A 22,951-nucleotide genomic window follows, 5' to 3' on the forward strand; every position below is an offset into this window, starting at 1 on the left:
ATGGTCCCCTACTTTCCCCCTTTAGTGTTGTGGTCCGGATATGTATAAATCTTTTTCCGGTAATGATGAGTTAAATATCATTTTCATTTTTTGGGATTGTTGCAGTATAGATTGGAAGTACGTGAATCTGATTTGCCATCATGGGATGAAGGTTTGTTGAGAACGCATTAAAATATGTTAGTGGCAAGCTCGATGTATGGGAGCATATAGATGTTGATACCTTGTCCTCAATAGTTTTGCAAAACATGTTAAATGCTCAGTATAATAGTAGACCTACAACTTGCTGGTATGTGATAATTGGGATGAGGATGAAATCTGGGTTGGAAATGTTTTAGGATGATAATGATGCAAGAATGATGATGTTTGTTGTCCATTGATATAATGAGGAGCATCTGTATTATGAGTACCCAATAGATACTCATGAGGTAGTGACTGGCGAGGAAGCTGTGCAGTTATTGGTAAGAGAAGCAGAAGAAACAAGACAAGCTAGAGAAGCAAAGGAAGTAAAACAAGTAGAAGAAGCAAGAAAAGCAAAGGCAGCATAAGCAAAGCAAGCAAGACAAGTAGAACAAGCAAGAGAAAAGTGAGTGCAAGAAAGTACTGATGAATAATGGAATGATGATGGGAGTAGTAGTAGTGATGATGATTATGATAGTACTGAGGGAAGTGCTAATGAGATGGGGCCTGAGTTGTATTTTGATTGAATTGATGATGATACTAACTTTCATCAATCAACTGCTCATGGTTAGGAGGATTATGAGATGTTTCATCTAACATCTGGAGCGTCTACACAGCAACTTGATGAAGGTGAAGTGAGTGGATTGCATCATAGTGAAGTTGGAGGGTCTGGACATAATAATGAAGAGTCTGAAATGCATGACAAGCAGAAACTCAAACAAAAGGGAAGAACACCAAAACCAAGATTAAACAAAGAACAACTAAAGAGAGGGAGAGATTATATGCAGAGCAAAAGTTGAATGTTGAGGTAGAGGATCTATACTCCTTTGATGGTTGTCATACTGAAGAGCTTGAATCTCTTAATGGTGATGAGAATGATGGGTATGACAACTTAAAAGATGGTGTAAATTTCCCAAAGTTTAACCAAGCAGCTGAATTTGAACATGTTTCAATAGAGCTTGGGATGTAATTTCCCAACTCAAGTGTGTTTAGAATGGCAGTGAGGGATTATAATATTAGCAAGGGTAGGGAAGTTCGATTTAAAACGAATGAGCCAGAGAGGGTGAGGGCAAAATGTATAGAGAAAGAGTGTCAATGAGTGATATTATGCTCACTGAACAAGAAGACCAATAAATTTCAAGTGAAAACTTTTGTGAGTGAATACACATGTTGTAGAAGATTGCAAAACAAGTGGGCTAATAGGGAGTGAGTGGCAAGTAAGTTGGTGCTGGTGGTTAGATGCCAGCTTGAAGGGCAGGAGGCTTATGATTACCTAGTGCACAAATATAAAGTGAAAGTGAGAGATACTACAATCTATAGGGCCCTTAACATTGCTCATAGTATATGTGAAGGTTCAGAGAGGGAACAATATGCTAAGCTACAAGATTACTGCAATGAACTTCTGAAAAGCAACTCAGGCTCTACTGTACGATTGAATGTTGCTCCAATCACACATGAATTCATAGATTTTATATATGCCTAGAGGCTTGCAAGACTTGATTTATGACTGCATGTAGTCCACTTATTATCGTAGATGGTTGCTTCCTTAAAGGACATTATGGGGGGCAACTTCTGTCAGTTGTTGCTTATGATGAAAATAATGTATTTTATGTCATAGTTTATGATATAGTTGATGTAGAAAACACAGAGAATTGGACATGGTTTTTGATAAATCTAGTGCCTTACATTGGGGATCCTGAGATAAATGATTATAATTTCATATACGATATGCAAAAGGTATGTGACAATATGAATTTACTTGATTAGTTACTTATGTTTAATTTGAATTTTAAACCATGGCTCATTTCTAATCCACTAACTTTGACATTATATGGCCTAAAAGCTGCATTGGAGGTGGTATGCAGAGAAGCACCACACAAATACTATGCTAGGCATGTGTGGGCCAACTTTGTGAAGAATGTTAGTAAGGGTAAGCAGTTAAAAGATCATTTTCTAGGTTAAGCACCAACAGAACAAAAATTTAAGTATAAGATGGACCAGTTGAAAGCAACCAATCCAACTAGATAGGAGTGGCTGAAGAACATACCAGCTATAAGATAGATTAGGTCAGCATTTGACCCATACCCAAAGAATTCATCACTCACAAGTAACATGTGTGAGCAATTCAGCTCTGAGGTATTGAAATTGAGGAGCAAACCCATCATTATCTTGTCTGAAGGGGTAAGAATGTACATTATGAAAAAGATGACAAGAATCAAGTTTTAAATGGCCAAGTACGGAGGTCCATTATGTCCTAGAATTCAAACTCACTTGGAGATGTTGAAGCAAAGTGCCACTACTTGGACTCTACATTGGGTTGCTGATCCTAAAATGACGAAACTTGAAGTAATTTGCCAATGTGTTATGGACCTGCAGATGCATACATGTTCTTAATAGGACTGAGACCTTTTTGGGATTCCTTGCATACATGCTATTGCTTGCCTTGGATACAACAACTTGAAACTTGAAAATCTTATGCCTCCATGGTATTCAAGGGCTACACATGACCAACTGCATGCCTTGTTTATTAATCCTATCGTTGGTGAGGAGTATTGGACAAACACAGGTCAAGACCCTGTCCAACCTCCAAAGTTGAAGAGGCCACCAGGACGTCCCAAGAAGCAAAGGAAAAAGGGACCAGAGGAACCAAGAAATCCACATAAGCTTAAGACAAGCGTAGGTAGAGTAGTGTGTAGGAAGTATGGAGGAAGGGGACATAACATTAGGATTTACAAGGGCTCTCCAGCAGCTAAAACATCAAACAAAAGAGGCAAGAAATCCAAAGAAACAAACTATAGAGAGCTTACTGGAACTACTTAAGCTAGTGCAAATAATGGCTTAGATGTCTAAGCAGAGGAGATTCATCAGACATAGGACTTGCAAACCCCCCCCTCCCCCCAAAAAAAAAAAAAAACTAACTCCACAATTCTCATTGTCATCTCAAATGGGGAGTGCTTCAACCTAAGCATATAGTGGAAGATATAAGATATTATTACTTCAGTTTATCTTTTTTTTATTTAATGCTAATTGTCAAGCAGGTCTCAATGCAAGAGAGAGATATTACGGTTCGAGTTTTGCCACCTCATATGCCAAGTGCATCAGCACATGTACATATAAGCTTGTAATTTATGTTGAGATAAATGTTTGTAATTGTAGTTGTCGAGAATGGAAGTATTATATATTGCAGATGATGAATGCTTCAATTTTAGTACTGCCTTCATAAGTGCAACTAGTTCATCTATGGTATTTTTGTTCACCTATGGTATGCATTTATTTGAATTGTGCAATTCATAATGTCTGCTCAATTTACTAATTTTGATTAAATGCAAATACAATGGAAATTTGCCTGCATTTAGGCCTCCTTCAGTGCCTGCCATTCAGGCCCCTTCCATTGAGACCACCTACTGTGTTATACCACCAGCCAAGGGCCTTAATACCTGCTTAAACAATGAGGAGGGGAGGAAATGCACTCTCATCCAAAACCATGGAAGCTGCTAGTCTTGGAACTAATAAAAGGTTTGGTAGGTGCTTCAACCTCAACCAGAGGCCTCTCCCACGGTGATGGCAAGCTACATTAGAATAATTTTGTATATGTGTCAACAGATCTAAAATTACTTATCCTAGGTAGATATTATGGTTATCATTTTGTAAAGATGCATGCATTTCATTGTGTTGATATTGGACATGGATTGGGAATTTGTGAAGAATAGGCGGTTGAAGATAAATGGATCTGTTAGGTTGTGGTAGGGAATTTTTTGTAAAGAATAGGCAGTTGATGATGAAGGGATCTATTAGATTGTGGTAGGATACTTTTTGTGTAATAGATACCAAATCCAAGTCACATATGGATTTCGTATGTGTTATATCTAGGGGATGACCGAATGTTTCCAAGTTATATTGTTAATTCTATTGGTATATTATATCTTTTTTTGGAGTTGGTCTATATTATCTTGCCAACTCTTCTAGTATGTTAATGAAAGTGATTATGGCAACTTTAGCAAAATGCAAAGCAGCTTACAATAGAGATACAGTCTGCTTACATTCCACAAACCAACTTACAACAATGCATAATCAAAATGCATTCCCATTTTTCATTGTTTCAGTCTACTTACATTGCATAAAATAACTTACAACACAGATCTCTCAAAAGCTACACAAAACATTAACTTTAAAGTGTATAGAGCACAAAGAAAAACATCTACTTCTTCAAACTAAATACAAGCAACACCACTATTAACAAAGTGACCAACACAAAGCATGTAGTCTCCAACATCTTGATTCTATTTCGATACTTCAAATTCTTCCCATTTAACTTGGCAATAACCAACTTCTCAACTAATATTCTTGAACCTACTTCTTCAGCCATATGAGAGACCTCATCCACATTTTGATTGACATACACAGTCATATGAGAGAGTTCATCGAACCATGTGAAATATCCACAAGTTATTGATTTGTTCTTCATTGATCGAAGCCATGGAATATAAGAAAATTATTAGTAACTAACTGAAAAATGAAGGGAAAATTACAATTTTCTTAATCATAAATCACCTGAAAAAATGGACAACGAAGGAATTTCCTCTCAAAATTTGTTGGGATCTTTGATGTAAGCAGTGAAGCATGTCGCCCTCAGGTACAAAACTAGTCTTCTCTAGTCCTTCCATTAACCATGCTCCAAACACTGCTTCCACTCGAATGAACATCTTCTATGGATTATATCTTCATCGTCAATCACATCGATTCGTCGATGAAGTCAATTAATGGGACTTTGTATCAGAAACGTGCTTTGATTAGTGTTAGGGAATTGGGAGATATAGATTTTCGAGTTACAATTAGAGATTTAAGGGTTAAGGTTAGGGATTTGAAGGATACAGATTTGGGGGTTGGAGATTTGGGAATTAGGGGTAGCGATTGATTCTACACAACAACGCCTTTGGGATTAAATGAGAAGTGGAAAAAAAATTTAAAAAGAAAAACGGAAATAAATGGGAGATAGAAAGGGAAATAATAGAAAAAAATAAAAAAAAATAAAATAAAGCCATGTCATGTCGGAAAAGGCCACGTCAGACGGTTTCGTTGAGTTTTTTACGACAGACAGACATAAGGGCTAACTTGACGTACAATTACTCGGTCAAGAAAAAATTTGATATAAAAAATGGCTCGAGCTAACTTTGATGTATTTTGGATCTCTCATGAGCCAATTTTCTAGTTGTCAGCACCTAATTTTGGTCAACCGGCTTCAGAAGGGCAGAATCGTCGTTTCTGCCCACCGTGAGGGAAGTATTTCCGATTAATTACCCTAGTAGCCACGACTTTTTGGAGATAGCACATTTTCCTAATCTAGCACCAAATTTGTGATTTTTCAGAATAATAATACCATTTGGGACGTTTTCGAATTTCGCGTACATCGGCGTCAATTTTCAAAATTCGGGACAAAATTCGAGATTGAAAATAATTTCATCGCATAATATAGATCATTGAATTTTTCTGAACGTGATGGCGGTCTCGAATTATATTTCCGACGTCCGATCGAGAAGACGGAATTTTCAATTTGTACGCGCGTCAATTTCAAAAAAAAAAAAAAAAAAAAAGGGTCACGGTCAGAAGTCAGTGACTTCTGACCGCTACTCCTCCTTCATCATTTTCTTTTCCTGTTCTTCTTCTTCCTCTTTTCTTCATTTCTTTTTCTTTTCCTTTCTTCTTCTTCTTCTTCCTTGCAGGGACGTCTCCCGACTCGTGACCTCTGTGCCGATTGAACCCGAGCCTGCCGACTCCTCTGCACACGCCAAGCCCTCTGAACACGCCAACGATTTTCGACACGCAACGCCATCTCTCTCTCTCTCTCTCTCTCTCTCGGGAAAAAAGGGAAGGACCCTCAGCTCGAACGGGGATCGGCTCTCGGGAGGGGGCATTATTTTTTTCACTCTCAGCTCGAGCTTTTAAAGGAGGAGCTCGATTTTTCGGGGGGACTCTCTGGCTCTCGCTCTCTCTCTCTCGGCAGCTCACAGTTCGGCCGGGAGTTTACGAAAAAAATCCCTCAACTCACACGCGGTCTCCCATAGCTCACGGCCCGCAGCTCGATTTTTCGCGGAAACCCGGAGCCCGTTCGGTCCGGACGCTCGCAGCTCCCGATCTCGAACCCCCGCAATTCGGATCCCGGTTCTCACGCCTCCCTCCGCACATTCTCCGGCTTTCCCTCACCTCGGCTCCCTCAGCTCCCCGTTCGGCCCTCAGCTCACCCGAGCTGCCACCCGAGCCGCCCCGAACCGCCTCCCTTCTTCTCCTTCGTTTCATTATTTTTGCTAACCGTCGGCTCCTCCTCTCCGGGCCAGCACAGGTAGCCGCCCAACCGCCCAGCAGCCCAGCCATTCGGTCCGACCCAGCGGTAGCCGTCCAGCCCGGCCCAGCAACAATCCCGTTCGGCACGGCCCGACCCACCGACGGCCCAGTCCAGCACCCAACAACCCAATCGGCCCAGTCCAAATCTCAAGGGCCCAGTCCGGCCCAATTCTCCCTCAGCAGCCCAACTCCCCGGCGAATTCTTTTTTTTTTTTTTAATTTTTTTTATTTACAGAATCACCCCTCAACTTCCCGAACTAGGTAAATCTCCGACTTAGTGGCATGTTTAGGGCTCCGATTCTGAATATTAATGCTTGCTTGGACGAATATGATGTGAAATGAGCGTTATTGGGTCGTGTGGGTGATCGGATTTGTTGCGAACTCGATTTTACGAACTTTTCATTTTGTCTCATTTCAGTCCAGAGGACGCATTTTTATTTTTCTGGATCTGTCCCAAATTTTAAAATTCCTTTCAGCCAAGTCCCAGTCATTTGTACCATTTCCCATTCAGTCCTGGAATTTTTTCGAATTTTTCAAGCACTCCAAGGAACTTTTCAAGTTGTTTCAATTTAGTCCCGGGGTCATTTTTGCCTTTTTCAGATCAGCCCTGAATTTTGAATTATTTCGGTTCAAGTCCCGGTCATTTTAATATCTTCAAATCAGTCCCTGAACTTTTTGAAAATTTTAAATCAGTCCCTGAACTTTTCGGAATCTCCAGATCAGTCCTGAACCTTTCGGAATTTTTAAATCAGTCCCTAAACTTTCTGAAATTTTCAAATCAGTCCCTGAATTTTTCGGAATTTTCACATTAGTCCCTGAGCTTTTCGAATTTTCACATCAGTCCCTGAGTTTTTCGGAATTTGCAGACCAGTCCTTTGACTTTTCGGAATTTTCAAATCAGTCCTGAACATTTTCCAAAGACATCCAGCCCTTTCCTACTTGGATCACTGACCGACAGCGTGTGTGCCACGTTTAAATATTTTATTCTTGTAATTATATGTATACGGCATGACAACGTGTGTGCTTTTGCATGATTTTTCCGCCTCCCATGAATCGGTGCCGTTTTATCGATTTCGTTGATATCGTGTTTGCGTGCATGTTTGTATGTGTTTATCAAGATCATGGCGGCACCGGTTATGTAAATTTGTATGTTCGCCGTGCTTGATGTGGTGATATGCTCTTGATCTGTGCTTAAAATGCTTTATCGTTTAAAGAAACCTCACGTGAATCGGGTTAATCATGCAAACTCGACCTAAAATTAATTTTTAAATCCTAAGGCGATCGGGAATTAGGATTCGCATCGGACGGTCCATCAATGATCGGCTCGACGGTCCGAAACCCGAATATTTAGAGCATTTGGCAAAACATTAATTAATTTAATCAATAATTTCACTAACGGGGTAATTGGACGTTCACACGATTAATTAATTCACTTGGCCCTAATAATTTTGTACGAATTGGTAATAAACCGGTAACACGCGTCGATAGGTTGCAAACATGCGTTGGTGCCCTTTTCAAAACTTGCAAATTTTATAAAACTCGAGACACGTAGTTCGATGTGACATGGATGTCTAGGAAGGACTTGCGCGTCTTGATTCGAGGCCTCACCTGATTTCAGGAAACTCAGGTCGGGACGTGGAAGTTCTTCTTAGATCACTTCCGGATAGATTAACCGATCTTTGGGTTCTTTTAGGGTTCTTGACAACCCTGGAAGGTCCAGGGGATCGGTTAGCGCCGGTCACAGGCCAAGGTGGCCCGCACCGCGTAATCTCTCTTTCCCGAAAACAATTTTTATCTCAAGGGCAAAATCGTCTATTTGCAACCTAGCGACACCCCCCTAGGGTTAGAATAAGAGAAACATGCGGTATCAGGGTAGGGATGGGCTACCTATCTAGGCGCAGGTTCATCTGCATAGCCCGCCCTATCCAACCGATGAGTTTTTGTTATTCTAGCATAGTCTCGGGTAGTTAGTTCGGGTGGATTGGCTCAAAATACAAATACCGGATTAATTGTATACTTGGCTAAGACAAAATGGGCAATAGTGGGATAGGCACTAGGTTTTAGGATGTACAGGCGGAATCAATGTTCGGTAATAACCTGTAACAACCGTAGTGTCACAACATAGAACAACCCTAAAAATAACCCACAAACACTAGGCTTGACAACAGACGTCACGTACGTCAGGTCCTCATAAAATAATGCCAAATGCGAAATACCTTCCCGAGGCGATCCTTGATCGATTCACACCTTGTACCTACTTTGTTTGCTTTAGGGTAGGATTTGTATGCCAAGATACCCCGGTTAATAATTGGTTAATTCACGTAAATTCGGCAATAACAAGATCCCATTGCTTGTTTATTTATGTCCGCTCGTTAACATTCTTGCACTTGTTTGTCATGCGGATCGAGCCCGATCCTTTAGGGCACGATTCATAGGGGGTCCAACGCCCCCAATCGTAGATCACGGGGTTCAATTCCCCTAACACTGAGCGCGCAACTTAATTTCAATTTCGGTCTTTTCAAACCACACGGTGAGCACGAGTGGAATAATAACCGAATGCAATTCGACCGGGATTCAGTTGTCGTAACTTGTACTTTATTTATTTGAGAGGACAATGTAAGGATTTATATTGTACATTCATTCATGTAAGAATCCCGGTCGGAGAGTGGACGGTCGGAGTGTTCCTTCGAATTTACGGTGTCAAAACGCGTAAGATGAGCGGAACTTAATTAAGCGGTAATTAAATTAAAATGACAAGCCTAGATAAGCTAGAGTACCGATAGGGCACGCGAGATATAGGCTCGCATGTAACAGAACCCCCGAATTCGGAACCTTGGGTTTCGTAGACCATATGCCTTAGCAATTAGGTGTACCCCGTACCCCTAGACCCGGGTAACTTGCCGGCCCTCCACCTTCGGGTCGTAAAATGGCAAGTGGCGACTCCTTCTCACGTGCGTCCGTCGCGCGTCCCCGGGAAGGTGGACACCCCAAAGCCGCGTTGCATAGGCGCGCGCACGCGTGCCCCGACGAGATGAAATTCGGGTGCGCACAGCTTGGCGACTCCACTGGGGACACTTAGAGGGTTCGGGCTCGTTCCCGCTTGCTTTGTTTGCTTGTTTATTTACCGCTTTCCGCATTTCCCTCTTATCTACTTAACGCACTTTATTTCCCGCACATGCATTGCATATCATACTAGCTTCTAGGTACCTATGGGTCGCGTCCCACGACCGGTAATAGGAGCATAGGTTAGATAGGGGTTCGAAGTAGGGGTACGGCGCGCAGTTCGACTGCCGTTTAGGCCTTGAAAAGAATCCCGCTCGGTTTCAAGGAATTAACACCCTTGAGTCGAGAGCCCCCATCCTTACGTAGCACGGTCCCTGTAGCACTAAAACCATGCATTCTGCAGGAGCTTCATGCCATCCTCCAACTCGGCTTCAACGACAGTCCATTGAGTCGGCCTGCGCGCCATTTGAGTCTTTTCCAATTTCGAGAAACATGTACATACACCTTGTAATTCAATTAAGCCGTGGGCATTTACATTTCCGCATGCATACATCATATAATTTTCAAAATTAGGGTGTCACTCGCATTGATGAGTCCTAAGTCGATTTTCCTTTCATCTTGGTAAGGGATGTCGCGCCTGACCTCCTTTCCGCGCCTCGACAGGATCACACCACCACTGGACGAAATCAACCGCATATGGATAAGTCTGCGCCGAATTGATCAGGACTACATCACCACCTTCGTCGGAGATGTACCTCTGTTGTCCGCTCGTCGGGTAGACTGGAATTTTCTCGGAGCTGCTGTAACGTTTTGGGATCCAGCACACGCCGTCTTCAACATCCAGGGCACCGAGCTCGCGCCCACTATTGAGGAGTATAGGACCCTCATCGGCCGGACCACAGTCACTCACGGAATTATGGAGCCTAATTTCCAAACTACTCGACCAGTTCTAGTTTCGCGCCTACTCGGGGTGCAAAGGTCTTCGCTGCAGGCCGAACTCGCATATTCCGGCGGTACAGAGATAATAACTGCGAAGCTACTCCGTTTTATCGATTCACAATCACGCGTGGTCCAAGGGGATCTTTTCCAAAAGAATTTGTGTCATGCAGTTTTACTTTTGATTTTTGGGACTCTTTTATTCCCTCGCGCAGCTGATCGTATAGACGCAACCTTAGCTAGCGTCGTCCTCCAAGTGGTCGGAGGCCGCGAGTATGAGGTAGGCCTAGTGGCCGAGACTATCCGGTCCCTCGACCGCATCACACGAACAGCTGATCGTAGGTTGAGAGGGTCCCCAATCCTCTTACAAATGTGGCTTCAAAGTCATGCAAACCCCTTCGGTCTCGTGAGGCCAGTCCTGTTTTTCAGTCGCTCGGGGTCGATCATTTCGCAGTTATTATCTCTGATACGTGTGGAAGAACGCAAGGTTTCCGAGTGGATCAAGATTTTTCGCGAAATACCACCTAGGGGCTTTAAGTGGCGAGCCGCGTGGATGCCACCCGGACCCGCAACCCTTAGGTGCCCTGATTTTAACGGAGTACCACTCGTGAGTCATGCGGGGTCCACCACATATTTTCCGGCACGAGTGATGAGGCAGTTTGGCAGCCTGCAGACAGTCCCCGAGGACACGGCACGGGCTAAATTCGAACACACTTGGCGGGAGGATCAGACATCCGTGGATCGCCAAAGAGACATCGAACGGGTTTTGGACGCGTGGCGAACCGTGGTCATCGAGCGTCCGTATTTCCCCGAGCATCCAACCCTTGAAGAACAGGATTTCCAGGCTACCGAGGAATATGTCCTCCGTTTCTATCGGTGGGGTCCTACAGCACACGAGGATCTCGCCGACTCTCCACGAGCTGAAGATAACGGACCAACGGGAGTGTCTTTCACCCCGAACGTGGCCATTCAAGCAGAGCTTGCTAACCTCAGGGCCGAGAGAGATCACCTTCGTCGGGAAGTCACAGAGAAAGACGAGCAGCTTGTGGATCAACGACAATTACAGAGAGAGCTTGCCCAGGCCCGCGCCGAGCTGCAGAGGCGCGAACAGGAGCTGGCACGAGCGAATGTCGCCTTGGAGAGGTTCAGGAAGAGAGCCCGTGGAGGTCCACGCACCCCTTAGGATAGACGCCTCCACCAGGCCCTCACCTGAATCGGTGCTCTCCACGACAACAGTCACTCGCACCCTGAGCGCGGTGGAAGAACGATTTAAGGCTTGTTTTTAATTGCATTGTATCTTAGAAACCTTTTGAATCAATGCGAGTGACAACATTAGTTTTCAAATCCATGCATCTCATGCACGTCATCCCCTTATTTATTATGTCACACGTTTTTATTTTTAGAACGTAACTCGTTTGCGTAGATATTTACACACTTGTTAATACAGGTAACCATAACTGGCGCCACACCGTTATCTTACTCGTCTGCAATCGAAGATGGCACAGAACAATCAGCTTGCTAGCTCCGAGGAGAACACTCCACCGACGCCGGTTTATTATCAACCGTCCATGACTCAAGCACTGCCACCACTAACTCCTGCAGGCACACCCCCGGTACACTCGGGAGAAATCCCGCCACCAGTCCCAACATCGGAAGCCCAAGCACCGTCCACCTCTACAGAGGATACGGCCCGCATCGTCGCACTGGAAGGCGATATCTCCACATTAAGGGGCACGGTCAATCAGATGGCTGCCGACATGACCGAGCTCATGGCCCTACTCAGAGCTCCAAACCGCACCTCCTCGAACTCTACTCCGCCTCCGGGGTACGGGCCAACAGTCGACCCAAACCCTTGGGTCCCGCCGACCCATGCTTCGGAAGATATTGAAGCGCCTGCGATACACGCACCGGCGGGCCTCCCAGCCAACGTCCCTCCGCCATCGGTGACTCTCCCGGCAGCCATTCCTCTTCCACCGTCGAACCCGACTACTCTAGTACCGCCGCCGATGTCCATACCGGTTCCGGCACCGGTTTACGCGGCTCCTCCGCCGATGGTCTTCCCGGCACTGAGCCCCCACGCTCCTACTCACACAGCCGAGCCTGTCCCATTCCAATCTCCACAACCCCACATCAGCCTTTCTTACCCAACTCTACCTCCCCTAAACATTCCCATCCCTGAACCGGGCACGCCAACCCAGGCTGTCCCCATAGCTCCACCGACAAACTTTCTCCCGGAAATGGGGACTGAGCAGGAGCAGAGATTGAAGAAGATGGAAGAGAACATCAAAGCCTTTCAATCAGGTGGTCCTCGCCTCGATGCCGGCGATTGCGATTGGAGTCTTTTTCCGGGTATGCGGCTGCCCCCGAAGATTAAGGTGCCTGAATTCCAAAGGTACCATGGCACTACCGACCCCCGTCACCATCTCCGTCACTACAGGGGAAAGATGCTGCAATACTGGGACTACGAAGAGTTCGTCATCCACACGTTCCAGGACAGTTTGGCGGGAGCGGCTCTTGATTGGTACATGTCACTGAAAGCCGCGGATATCCCTACATGGACGGACCTTTCGGGCAAATTCATCGACCAGTACAAGTACTGTGCAGAAACGCCCCCGACCCTGTTGGAGCTCAGTACAATGGAGATGGCCGAGGATCAGGGCTTCGAGGCCTACGCAGTAAAGTGGAGGGCTAGAGCGGCGAAACATGTCCCCCCGATCAGTGAGGCGCAGCAGATCCAATTATTCCACTCTACCCTCAAAGGGGCCTACTACTTGCACCTGTTGGCTCACACGTCTTCGTTCTCCAACCTTATCGACGCCGGGAAGAGGCTTGATATCGGCGTTAAGCTCGGCAAGATAGAAGGACCGGCCGAGAAGAAAGAGGGAGAATCCTCGAAGAAGGTTGCTACTGGGACACCCTCCGCGGGAAACAGGAGAGGAAAAGACGCGTCCGTCAATGCTGTTAACTCAGGGCGCCAAGCCCTCCAACAGTATTCCATCAATTACACGCCCGCACCACCGACCACTCAGGCGTATGCCCCACCTCCGGTGCATTATCAGCAGCAACTCCCAGCGCAACAAGTATATTATTCCGCCCCGCCGGCCTCCTTTCCGTTGCCGGCCCCGCACAATTACGTCCCTATTGCTAGTTCCACGAGGCGCAAAGGAAGCGAAAAAGGAACAGAAATTCAAAATTTCCTACCCGTGAAACTAATTCCAAGACCTACTAGAAGAATAAGAGTAAATAAAAGCGTACCTGGAATATTTAAAATTGTCGACCGAGCGTCCCACGCGTGACGCCTCTACCGGTATCCACACCGACTTTGTCGACGAGTCTTCGAAATCGGCGGTGCTAGCGGCCAACACTCGAAAGAAACACCGGTGCGACACCCGGAATTATTAAACTTAATTGGACTTAATGAGTTTAACAATTCAACTCAATAATCCCATTTTATATACATACATGTATATCATATATACACGTGCATATATGTTGTATGTTATCTATATCTAATATCTCAATACACTGCCATGTATATATAATGGCTTGGGGAAAGGATTTCAAGCCATTTGACCGGTGTGGGACAAAAAGGATTTAAGGATCCCAATTGTATCTTATATACATACACATATAGCCATATATATATATATATATATGTATTTGCATGCGTGCACAGACACATACAAACATATATATATTTATGTATATTACTTTTGTGGGCTATTGAATTTAATAAATCGAGTCTAATTAATCGACATATTTAATCTCATTAAATATCCGATTAATCGGTCGCACCTTAAATCGTATAATCTCTATTAGACGATTTTATTTGTTTCAAAATATCCCGTCGATTTAGTCGTCGTGTGTGACCCTGTAGGTTCCCAATTACGTTGACAGTAATATCGAAATCTCTATTTCAATATTACAAACAGTGAGCGGCATCTAGCAATGCATCACTATTACTCAAGTAATCGGAAAGTCAATTTCTTGACAAACCTTGTGACCTATGCTACCGTGTAATATAATCCCTTTGTCCTCTATATCTCTATTGAGCCCAAGGCATGGTCGATGACATCCTTGTATGGCTCAATATCTCTTTTTCTTGGTTTACCGGGTAAGTCTATCAGAACAAATGAGCTCGATATCATTATATCGACTCATTTGGGTATGCATACACTTTTAGACTTAACCACCAAGTGGCCGTGAGATATCGCTCCCGTTTCGTAGGAGGAACAAATCCTATCTTGGTCACTCACATTCTTTTCCATGCTTTGTGGCATACCCAATAACTATCTTTATAACCAGCCTGTTACGGTGGCGTTTGACAGTATCAAAATATACGACATTAGACGTAGGAATCCATGGTGACCTCAAGTCAAAGGACCATTACACTATAGTCACTTTGAGATATGCTAATGACAGTCACGTAACAACCCATGTAGCAATCTCATGGCGGATCAGTCCAATACACATTACTCTTAATGTATACATGTGATGTGATTTGATATCTCCATATCCATGACCTGTGAGACTTGGTCATCAATCAACACCCACAATAGTCTAACCGTATTATCGTTGTCCTAATTAACGATAATACTTTGACTATGGACATTTAGGAATAATGTTCGGTAATTATAGGATCTCACAATCAAGTCACACTTGATGCCTATTGAACATACTATTCCAAGGACATTATTGTATAAAATCATATTTAACGCAATCTACACAATAACAGATATGCCTCGTAATATAATGAAATACATGTCATATTACAGAACTGATGATAGATTGCCTCTAGGGCATACACCAATTCCCAACACCTATTCCCCCTCCGATCCAACAAAGCAGGCCTCCGGCTTCGAGAACTCCTCAGCCGGTGCAACGGGCTCCGGCCCCGCAGGACCAACAAAGCACTGCGCCGCGGCGCAGACAATTCACACCCCTTCCGGCCCCGCTCTCCCACATATACCGGCAACTCCTCGCAGGCAATAGGATTAAATCAGTAGCACCTAACCCCGATTTCGACCCCACCAATCAGGATCAGAGTCGGCACTGCGAGTACCATCAGGGCGCACCCGGTCACACCACCGACGATTATTGGAAGCTGCGGGAGAAGATCCAAGCTATGATTGATGGCAAACAACTCACGTTCAACGCCGTCAAACCTCCGAACGTGCAAGTTAATCCTCTTCCCGATCACGGGTCAAGCTCGGGACCCAGCATTAACATGATCAGTGTTTGCGCCATAGGGGAGTACGAGACCGGGCAGGAGCCATCCGCCCCGTTCGTAATCGAATATGTGCCTGCGGAAATCGGTATAGGGTACGCGGGGTTTGATGCCACGCCCGCCCCATTCGTGATAGATGTCCCCGCACGAGAGCCATATCAAGATAGCAAGGTTCCGTGGACCTACGAAGGGAGTGTCGGGAACCTCGAGCGTCAATTCAGCGTCATGGGCGTGACGCGCTCGGGACGAGTGTATGAAAACCCGGAGGTCGCGAACAAAGGAAAGGCGCCTGCTGCGACATTAGGAATCGCCCCGGAAGCTACGCCGATCCCACAAAAGAAGGTGACCGAAGAGGAAGCCGAGGCTTTTATGAAGATCATCAAGGCAAGCGAGTATAAGGTTGTGGAACAAATGGGCAAGTCTCCGGCCCACATTTCACTACTCGCCCTTCTCTTAAGTTCGGAGCCACATCGTGAAGCGCTCCTGAAGGTCCTGACGGCAGCACAGGTCCCCAAGGAGACGGCTCCAGATCTCATTGAAAAAACCGTTGGTTCGATATTCTCCAACAATATTTCATTCTCGGATGACGAGCTTCCCTCTGAAGGGTACGCACACTCGCGGGCGTTGCACATCGTCTGTAAGTGCAATAACTTCGTGGTAGGCCGGGTCATGATCGACAATGGTTCGGCTCTCAATGTATGCCCTGTTTCCACCCTGAAGCAGATGAATGTGGATCTGAATCGTATTCGTCCAAGCAAGACAGCGGTTCGAGCCTTCGATGGCTCGCGGAGAGAGGTGAACGGAGAGATCGACCTTCTGATCGAGGTAGGTCCATGTTCATTCAATGTCACTTTTCAGGTGCTCGACATCCCCAATGCCTTCAGCTTGCTGCTCGGGAGGCCATGGATCCATTTTGCGGGCGCAGTCCCCTCCACCTTGCACCAAAAGCTTAAGTTCATCGTGGAAGAGCGACTCATCACGGTCAAAGGTGAGGAGGACTATGCGATTTATAAGGAGACGGCTGTCCCCTATATCAGTATTGGGGACGATCAGAACCTCCCCTTCCATTCGTTCGACACCATCTCCGTCATCCGAGACTACGGAAAGGCCGGTCCGTCCCGCGCCGACCGCATGGTGGGGAAGATCTTGCTGCGCCATAATTACATTCCGGGTTCCGGACTCGGAGCACGTGGGCAAGGGATCAACCGCCCAATCGAGATCGAAGAGTACAAGAACAGGAGGGGACTCGGTTTTCGCCCTTCCTACCACGAGATTATTGAAGCCCGTAGAGGCAAGCGCCTCCACCGTCTCGCAGCGTACTACGGGAAGATCAACAGGGGCACCCCAGTTCCGCCACTCTCCCACTTCTTTTCAGGATCACAGCACATCGTCGGAGGTACTCTTGACGGCCCCTCCTCGGATTTAGACGACGCGCTTGTCGATCTGCCAGGCATATACGCCGTCACCGAGGAGACTCCTTCAGGGGTCTACATCCGCCTCGCGCAGGAGAATGAGGAGCTCAACAACTGGACCTCAGTCCCGCGCTACTCGGCTGTAATCGCCGATGTGTAAGGCTATCTTTGTAGACGATGTTTCCCGCGTGTCGGCAAAGTCATAAGCCACACGACGGAAGAGGGGTTTTTGTTATGGCATCAATGTTCCCACCTTCAATGAAATCCCTACATGCATTTTTGAATTCTCGTGTCTCCTTCGTTTCCTTCTCTCTTACTCATTCGCAGCACTTTAAATATTTCTAAGACGACTCGTTTAAATTTCCAGGCTCCACTCGAATCCAAATCTTCGACGCGTCGATTCGAACCCATCCGAAGAACTCCTCGAAGAGCCCCAACCCATATACTTCGGGGAAGGGCTCGACGAGGACGGTCGAGTGCCTGAGATAGAGGAGAGTTTGCACCGCCTCGAGAACCGTCAACTCACCTCAGTTGAGCCAACAGAAGAAATCAACATAGGCACTGAAGAGGAACCTCGCACGCTAAAGATCGGGACGGGCCTCGATCCAACACAACGAGCTCGGATGATCGATTTCTTGAAGGAGTACCAAGAGGTCTTTGCCTGGTCCTACGCCGACATGCCGGGCTTAGATCCGTCGATAGTCAAGCACTCTCTCCCACTCGATACAGAGAACTTCCCGCCCAAACGGCAACACCTACGGCGGCAGCGAGCCGGCCTTCTCCTCCGCATCAAGGAGGAGGTCGTCAAGCAGATAAATGCGGGATTCCTAGAAGTCTGCAATTACTCTGAATGGGTGGCAAACATCGTGCCCGTGGAGAAAAAGGACGGAAGGGTCAGGGTTTGCGTCGACTATCGGGACCTCAACAAGGCTAGTCCTAAAGACAACTTCCCTCTGCCTCACATCGACGTCTTGGTCGACAACACCGCGCGCCACAATCAGTTCTCCTTCATGGATGGCTTTTCGGGGTATAACCAAATCCGGATGGCTGAAGACGACAAGATCAAAACGACTTTCATCACGATGTGGGGCACGTTTTGCTACAAGGTCATGCCCTTCGGGCTCAAAAATGCCGGGGCAACCTACCAACGGGCAATGGTTACGCTCTTCCACGACATGATGCATAAGGAGATCGAGGTCTACGTCGACGACATGATCGCAAAGTCCAAGGAGGGAGAGGATCACCTCGTCAATCTGAGGCGTCTCTTCGAACGTCTCAAGAAGTACAAGCTTAGGCTCAACCTGGCCAAGTGCACATTCGGCGCGAAATCCGGAAAACTGCTAGGATTTGTGGTCAGCGAACGAGGCATCGAGGTCGATCCTGACAAGGTGAAAGCGATTAGGGAGTTACCTCCGCCATCAACAGTGCGCGAGGTACGGAGCTTCTTAGGACGACTGAACTACATCGCGCGTTTCATCGCGAACTTATCAGATAAGTGTCAACCCCTCTTCCGGCTGCTTCGTAAAAATGCAGCAATTGAATGGGACGACGATTGTCAGAAGGCCTTTGACGATATTAAGACATACTTAGTTCAGTCGCCGGTGTTGGTCCCGCCCACGCCAGGTCGACCTCTCATTCTTTACCTGACGGTGCGCCGGCAATCATTGGGGTGCATGCTGGGACAAGAAGATGAGTCCACACGCGCAGAACATGCCATCTACTATCTGAGCAAGAAGTTTACTGAAGGGGAATCCAATTACCCGGAGATTGAGAAGATGTGCTGCGCACTGGTGTGGGTCATGCAGAGACTTCGACAGTACACCCTCTATCACACTATCCGCTTGCTGTCGAAAGCGGATCCCCTGAAATATCTACTTGGTAGCCCATCCTCCATGAGAAACATTGCAAAGTGGCGCTGTCAACTGACGGAGTACGACATCGAGTATGTGCCCCGCACATCAGTCAAGGGGCAAGCAATTGCAGACCATTTGGCGGAATTTCCCATCGAGGATGACACGCCGATCAACTCCGACTTTCCAGACGAAGGGATCCTCCGAGTAGATGAGGAGGAGGATGGGACCGCGTGGAAGATGTATTTCGACGGCGCGGTGAATTCCACCGGTTCTGGTATCGGCGCAGTGCTGATATCCCCGGACGGACGTTATTACCCGATTGCAGCAAAAGTTAATTTTCTCTGCACCAATAATGTGGCCGAATACGAGGCATGCATCCTTGGCTTGCAAGCAGCGATTGATTTCAAGGTGAAGGAGCTAGAAGTGTTCGGAGATTCAATGCTCACAATCTTCCAAACGTTAGGGCAATGGAAGACGAAAGACGCAAAGTTAGTGCCATACCACGAGTATCTCGAGGAGTTAGCGGAGAACTTCGAGAAAATCTCGTTCACCTACACGCCACGTATCAAGAATCAGTTTGCAGATGCACTCGCGACACTGGCATCAATGGTGAGCATCACAAAAGAAAACCTCATCGAGCCACTTGAGATCGAGATTGCCAAAGGCCCGGCTTACTGCGACACAATCGAGGCGACTGATGAACAGCCATGGTACGAAGACATCAAACATTTTTTGCAAACTGGCCAATACCCGACATTTGCCAACCGTCGGGACAGGAAAACACTTAGGCGACTCACAGCGCATTACTTCCTGAGCGGAGAGACTCTCTACCGCCGTTCCTTCGACGCCACGCTACTCCGGTGTGTTGACGAAAACGAGGCACAACGCCTCATGGGAGAGATACATGAAGGGAGTTGTGGACCCCATATGAGCGGTCTCATGCTCACCAAGAAACTCATGCGCCTAGGTTACTTTTGGTCCACCATGGAGGCCGACTGCGCCAAACACGTCAGACACTGCCACTTGTGCCAGGTCTATGCCGATCAGATCAAAGCACCCCCCAATGAGCTACGCCCGATGGCGGCCCCGTGGCCCTTTTCAATGTGGGGCATTGACGTGATCGGCCCTATCAATCCCAAAGCATCCAATGGACACATGTTCATTTTGGTGGCAATTGACTACTTCACCAAGTGGATCGAGGCCATAACGCTCGCTTCGGTCACCGCAAATGCCGTGGCACGTTTCCTTAAGCGCGACATCATCGCCCGATATGGAGTCCCCGAAACAATCATCACCGACAATGCTAAGAACCTGAACAACAGGATCATCGATGAGCTTTGTGAGCGATTCAAAATACACCACCGCAATTCCACACCATACCGTCCCCAAATGAACGGTGCGGTGGAGGCTGCGAACAAAAACATCAAGAGGATCATCGAGAAAATGACGGTGACCTATAAGGATTGGCACGAGATGCTCCCTTTTGCGCTCTTGGCATATCGAACGTCCATCCGCACTTCAACCGGGGCAACTCCGTACTCCCTAGTCTACGGCATGGAAGCAATCCTCCCAATCGAAGTGGAGATTCCCTCCATGAGGGTCCTCGCTGAGTCCAAGCTCGAAGAAGCAGAATGGGCGAAGCAGCGCTACGAACAGCTCAATCTCATTGACGAGAAGCGGCTAACAGCACTCTGCCACGGTCAATGCTACCAACAAAGAATGGCTCGAGCGTTCAATGCAAGGGTTCACCACCGCGAATTCCGCCCCGGTGATCTCGTTCTACGAAAGGTCTTGCACATCACACCTGACTCTCGGGGCAAGTTTGCATACAAGTATGATGGACCTTTCGTCGTCAGGGAAGTCTTCTCCGGAGGGGCAATTATCCTAAGCGATATGGACGGGACCGAAAACGCACTCCCGGTCAATGCCGATGCCCTTAAGAAGTACTACCCTTAATGGACTCTTTGTCATCCGGCGGTTTCTTTGTGTTCTCGGAGGTTTCAGGCTACCGTCCAGGCCCTTATCTTCCTCTGTCTTCCTTTGGGCTCTGTGCCATTTCACCTCACCACATTTTCTACTTGTCACGCACGTGTCCTGTCCATTCAATTCTTCTCATCTAAGGATACTTCAGAGAGAAAAATAATAATTTTCCCGCTAGGTCGAAAACCTCCTTGAGGCGGCCTAGGCAAAAGTTAGGGAACGAGGGGCACGACTTAAAATCCCGCAAAGGGGAGTCGCGGCAAAAGGAGAGCGCAAATCAATTTCTCGCTAGGCCGAAAACCCGCAAAGGGCGGTCTAGGCAAAAGTTAGAGGAACCGAGAGGTGCGATCAGACCCGGACAGGGGCGATCGTAGCAAAAGGTGAGCACTCATGTGAGAAAAGTCAAATAAAATACCCCGCTAGGTCGTTACTCATCCTACGGCCTAGGCAAAAATTAGGGGCAATTGTCGGCTTGACCACGAAAGAACAGCGGCACTTCGCGTGAAGCTACAGCTAGTAGTGGTTCGGCAGTCCTCGACGCAAGCAAACTCTCTTCGACTCTCCAGGCTCGAGACATGCCTCGAAATGGGGTCGAATCGTCGTATCCTTAATTTGGAGGATCCTAAAGATCCCTCCCTTTACCTTTACTCAAAACTCTGCGGGCCATGCCCCTCCTTGTAAAAAAGCCTTTCTTTTAGTCAAGTACTTGTCACATTCGGGGACACGGCCGCCCCTCAAATGGCAACTGTGTCCAAATCCCCGAAGCATCGCTACATAGATTTCCTTTGCACATCGTAATTCCAGCGGTATTGCGTGACTGACAACGACCGTTAGCCGCTATTCCTTGTGTGCAGGTGTGAGCATTCGGATCCGGAAAGGTGTCTCTTCCTGACGGACTCATGTCTGCCTTATGCGACAAGGCGAAATCCCAATCCGAGCGGATGACCCTCAAGGAGACACACAACGCCCAATCCTGCGAAAAGCGACGAACAACGCTTGCCACGGCACCGTCATAAGCACAATATGAGCTCGAATCCAACGGATCATGGCCTTCACCCTCCGGCGCCCTGCGTCGTCCCCCAACATTAGTCATTGCTTCTACATTCCATTTTTACCGCTTTTCGGACTCCGCGTCCAGGACTCCGTGTCCATCTTTACTACTTTTCGGACTCCGCGTCCAGGACTCCGTGTCCATCTTTATTGCCTTCCGGACTCCGCGTCCAGGACTCCGTGTCCATCTTTACTGCTTTTCGGACTCCGTGTCCAGGACTCCGTGTCCATCTTTACTGCTTTTTCGGACTCCGCGTCCAGGACTCCGTGTCCATTTTTACTGCTTTTCGGACTCCGTGTCCATCTTCACTGCTTTTCGGACTCCGTGTCCAGGGCTCCGTGTCCATCTTTACTGCTTTTTCGGACTCCGCGTCCAAGACTCCGTGTCCATTTTTACTGCTTTTCGGACTCCGTGTCCATCTTTACTGCTTTTCGGACTCCGCGTCCAGGACTCCGTGTCCATCTTTACTGCTTTTCGGACTCCGCGTCCATTTTTACTGCTTTTCGGACTCCGCGTCCAGGACTCCGTGTCCATCTTTACTGCTTTTCGGACTCCGCGTCCAGGACTTCGTGTCCAGGACTTCGTGTCCATCTTTACTGCTTTTCGGACTCCGCGTCCATCTTTACTGCTTTTCGGACTCCGCGTCCAGGACTCCGTGTCCATCTTTACTGCTTTCGGACTCCGCGTCCAGGACTCCGTGTCCATCTTTATTGTTTTTCGGGACTCCGTGTCCATCTTTACCGCTTTTCGGACTCCGCGTCCAGGACTCCGTGTCCATCTTTACTGCTTTTCGGACTCCGCGTCCAAGACTTCGTGTCCACCTTTACTGCTTTTTAAAATTCTTGTTCACTTTTATTTCTTTCCGGACTTCGTGTCAACCTTTATCGCTTTTAGGACTTCATGTTCCCATTTATTGCTTTACGAACTTTAGCCCTGCATTTGCTTGCCATGACTCCTTTGTCTTTTTCCTCCC

General features: G+C 46.9%; 1 protein-coding gene across 1 annotated transcript; it reads left to right on the forward strand.

Moving 5' to 3' along the window:
• Positions 1-16,813: 16,813 nt before the first annotated feature.
• On the forward strand, positions 16,814-20,903 carry LOC116203170. Its single transcript, XM_031534837.1, has 2 exons — positions 16,814-17,218; positions 17,580-20,903. Exons 1-2 carry the CDS (start codon positions 16,814-16,816, stop codon positions 20,901-20,903), a joined length of 3,729 nt encoding a protein of 1,242 aa, XP_031390697.1.
• The last annotated feature ends 2,048 nt before the right edge of the window (positions 20,904-22,951 follow it).

This window comes from Punica granatum, chromosome 1 (genome assembly GCF_007655135.1).
Source record: "Punica granatum isolate Tunisia-2019 chromosome 1, ASM765513v2, whole genome shotgun sequence".
Lineage (NCBI taxonomy): Eukaryota > Viridiplantae > Streptophyta > Magnoliopsida > Myrtales > Lythraceae > Punica > Punica granatum.

Bases quoted from the DNA above. Each gene is read 5' to 3' on its own strand.
- LOC116203170 (XM_031534837.1), top strand. From the start codon at position 16,814: ATGGTGGGGAAGATCTTGCTGCGCCATAATTACATTCCGGGTTCCGGA. The intron at 17,219-17,579 runs GTCCCGCGCTAC...CGAGTGCCTGAG, and splicing joins AGCTCAACAACTGGACCTCA to ATAGAGGAGAGTTTGCACCG.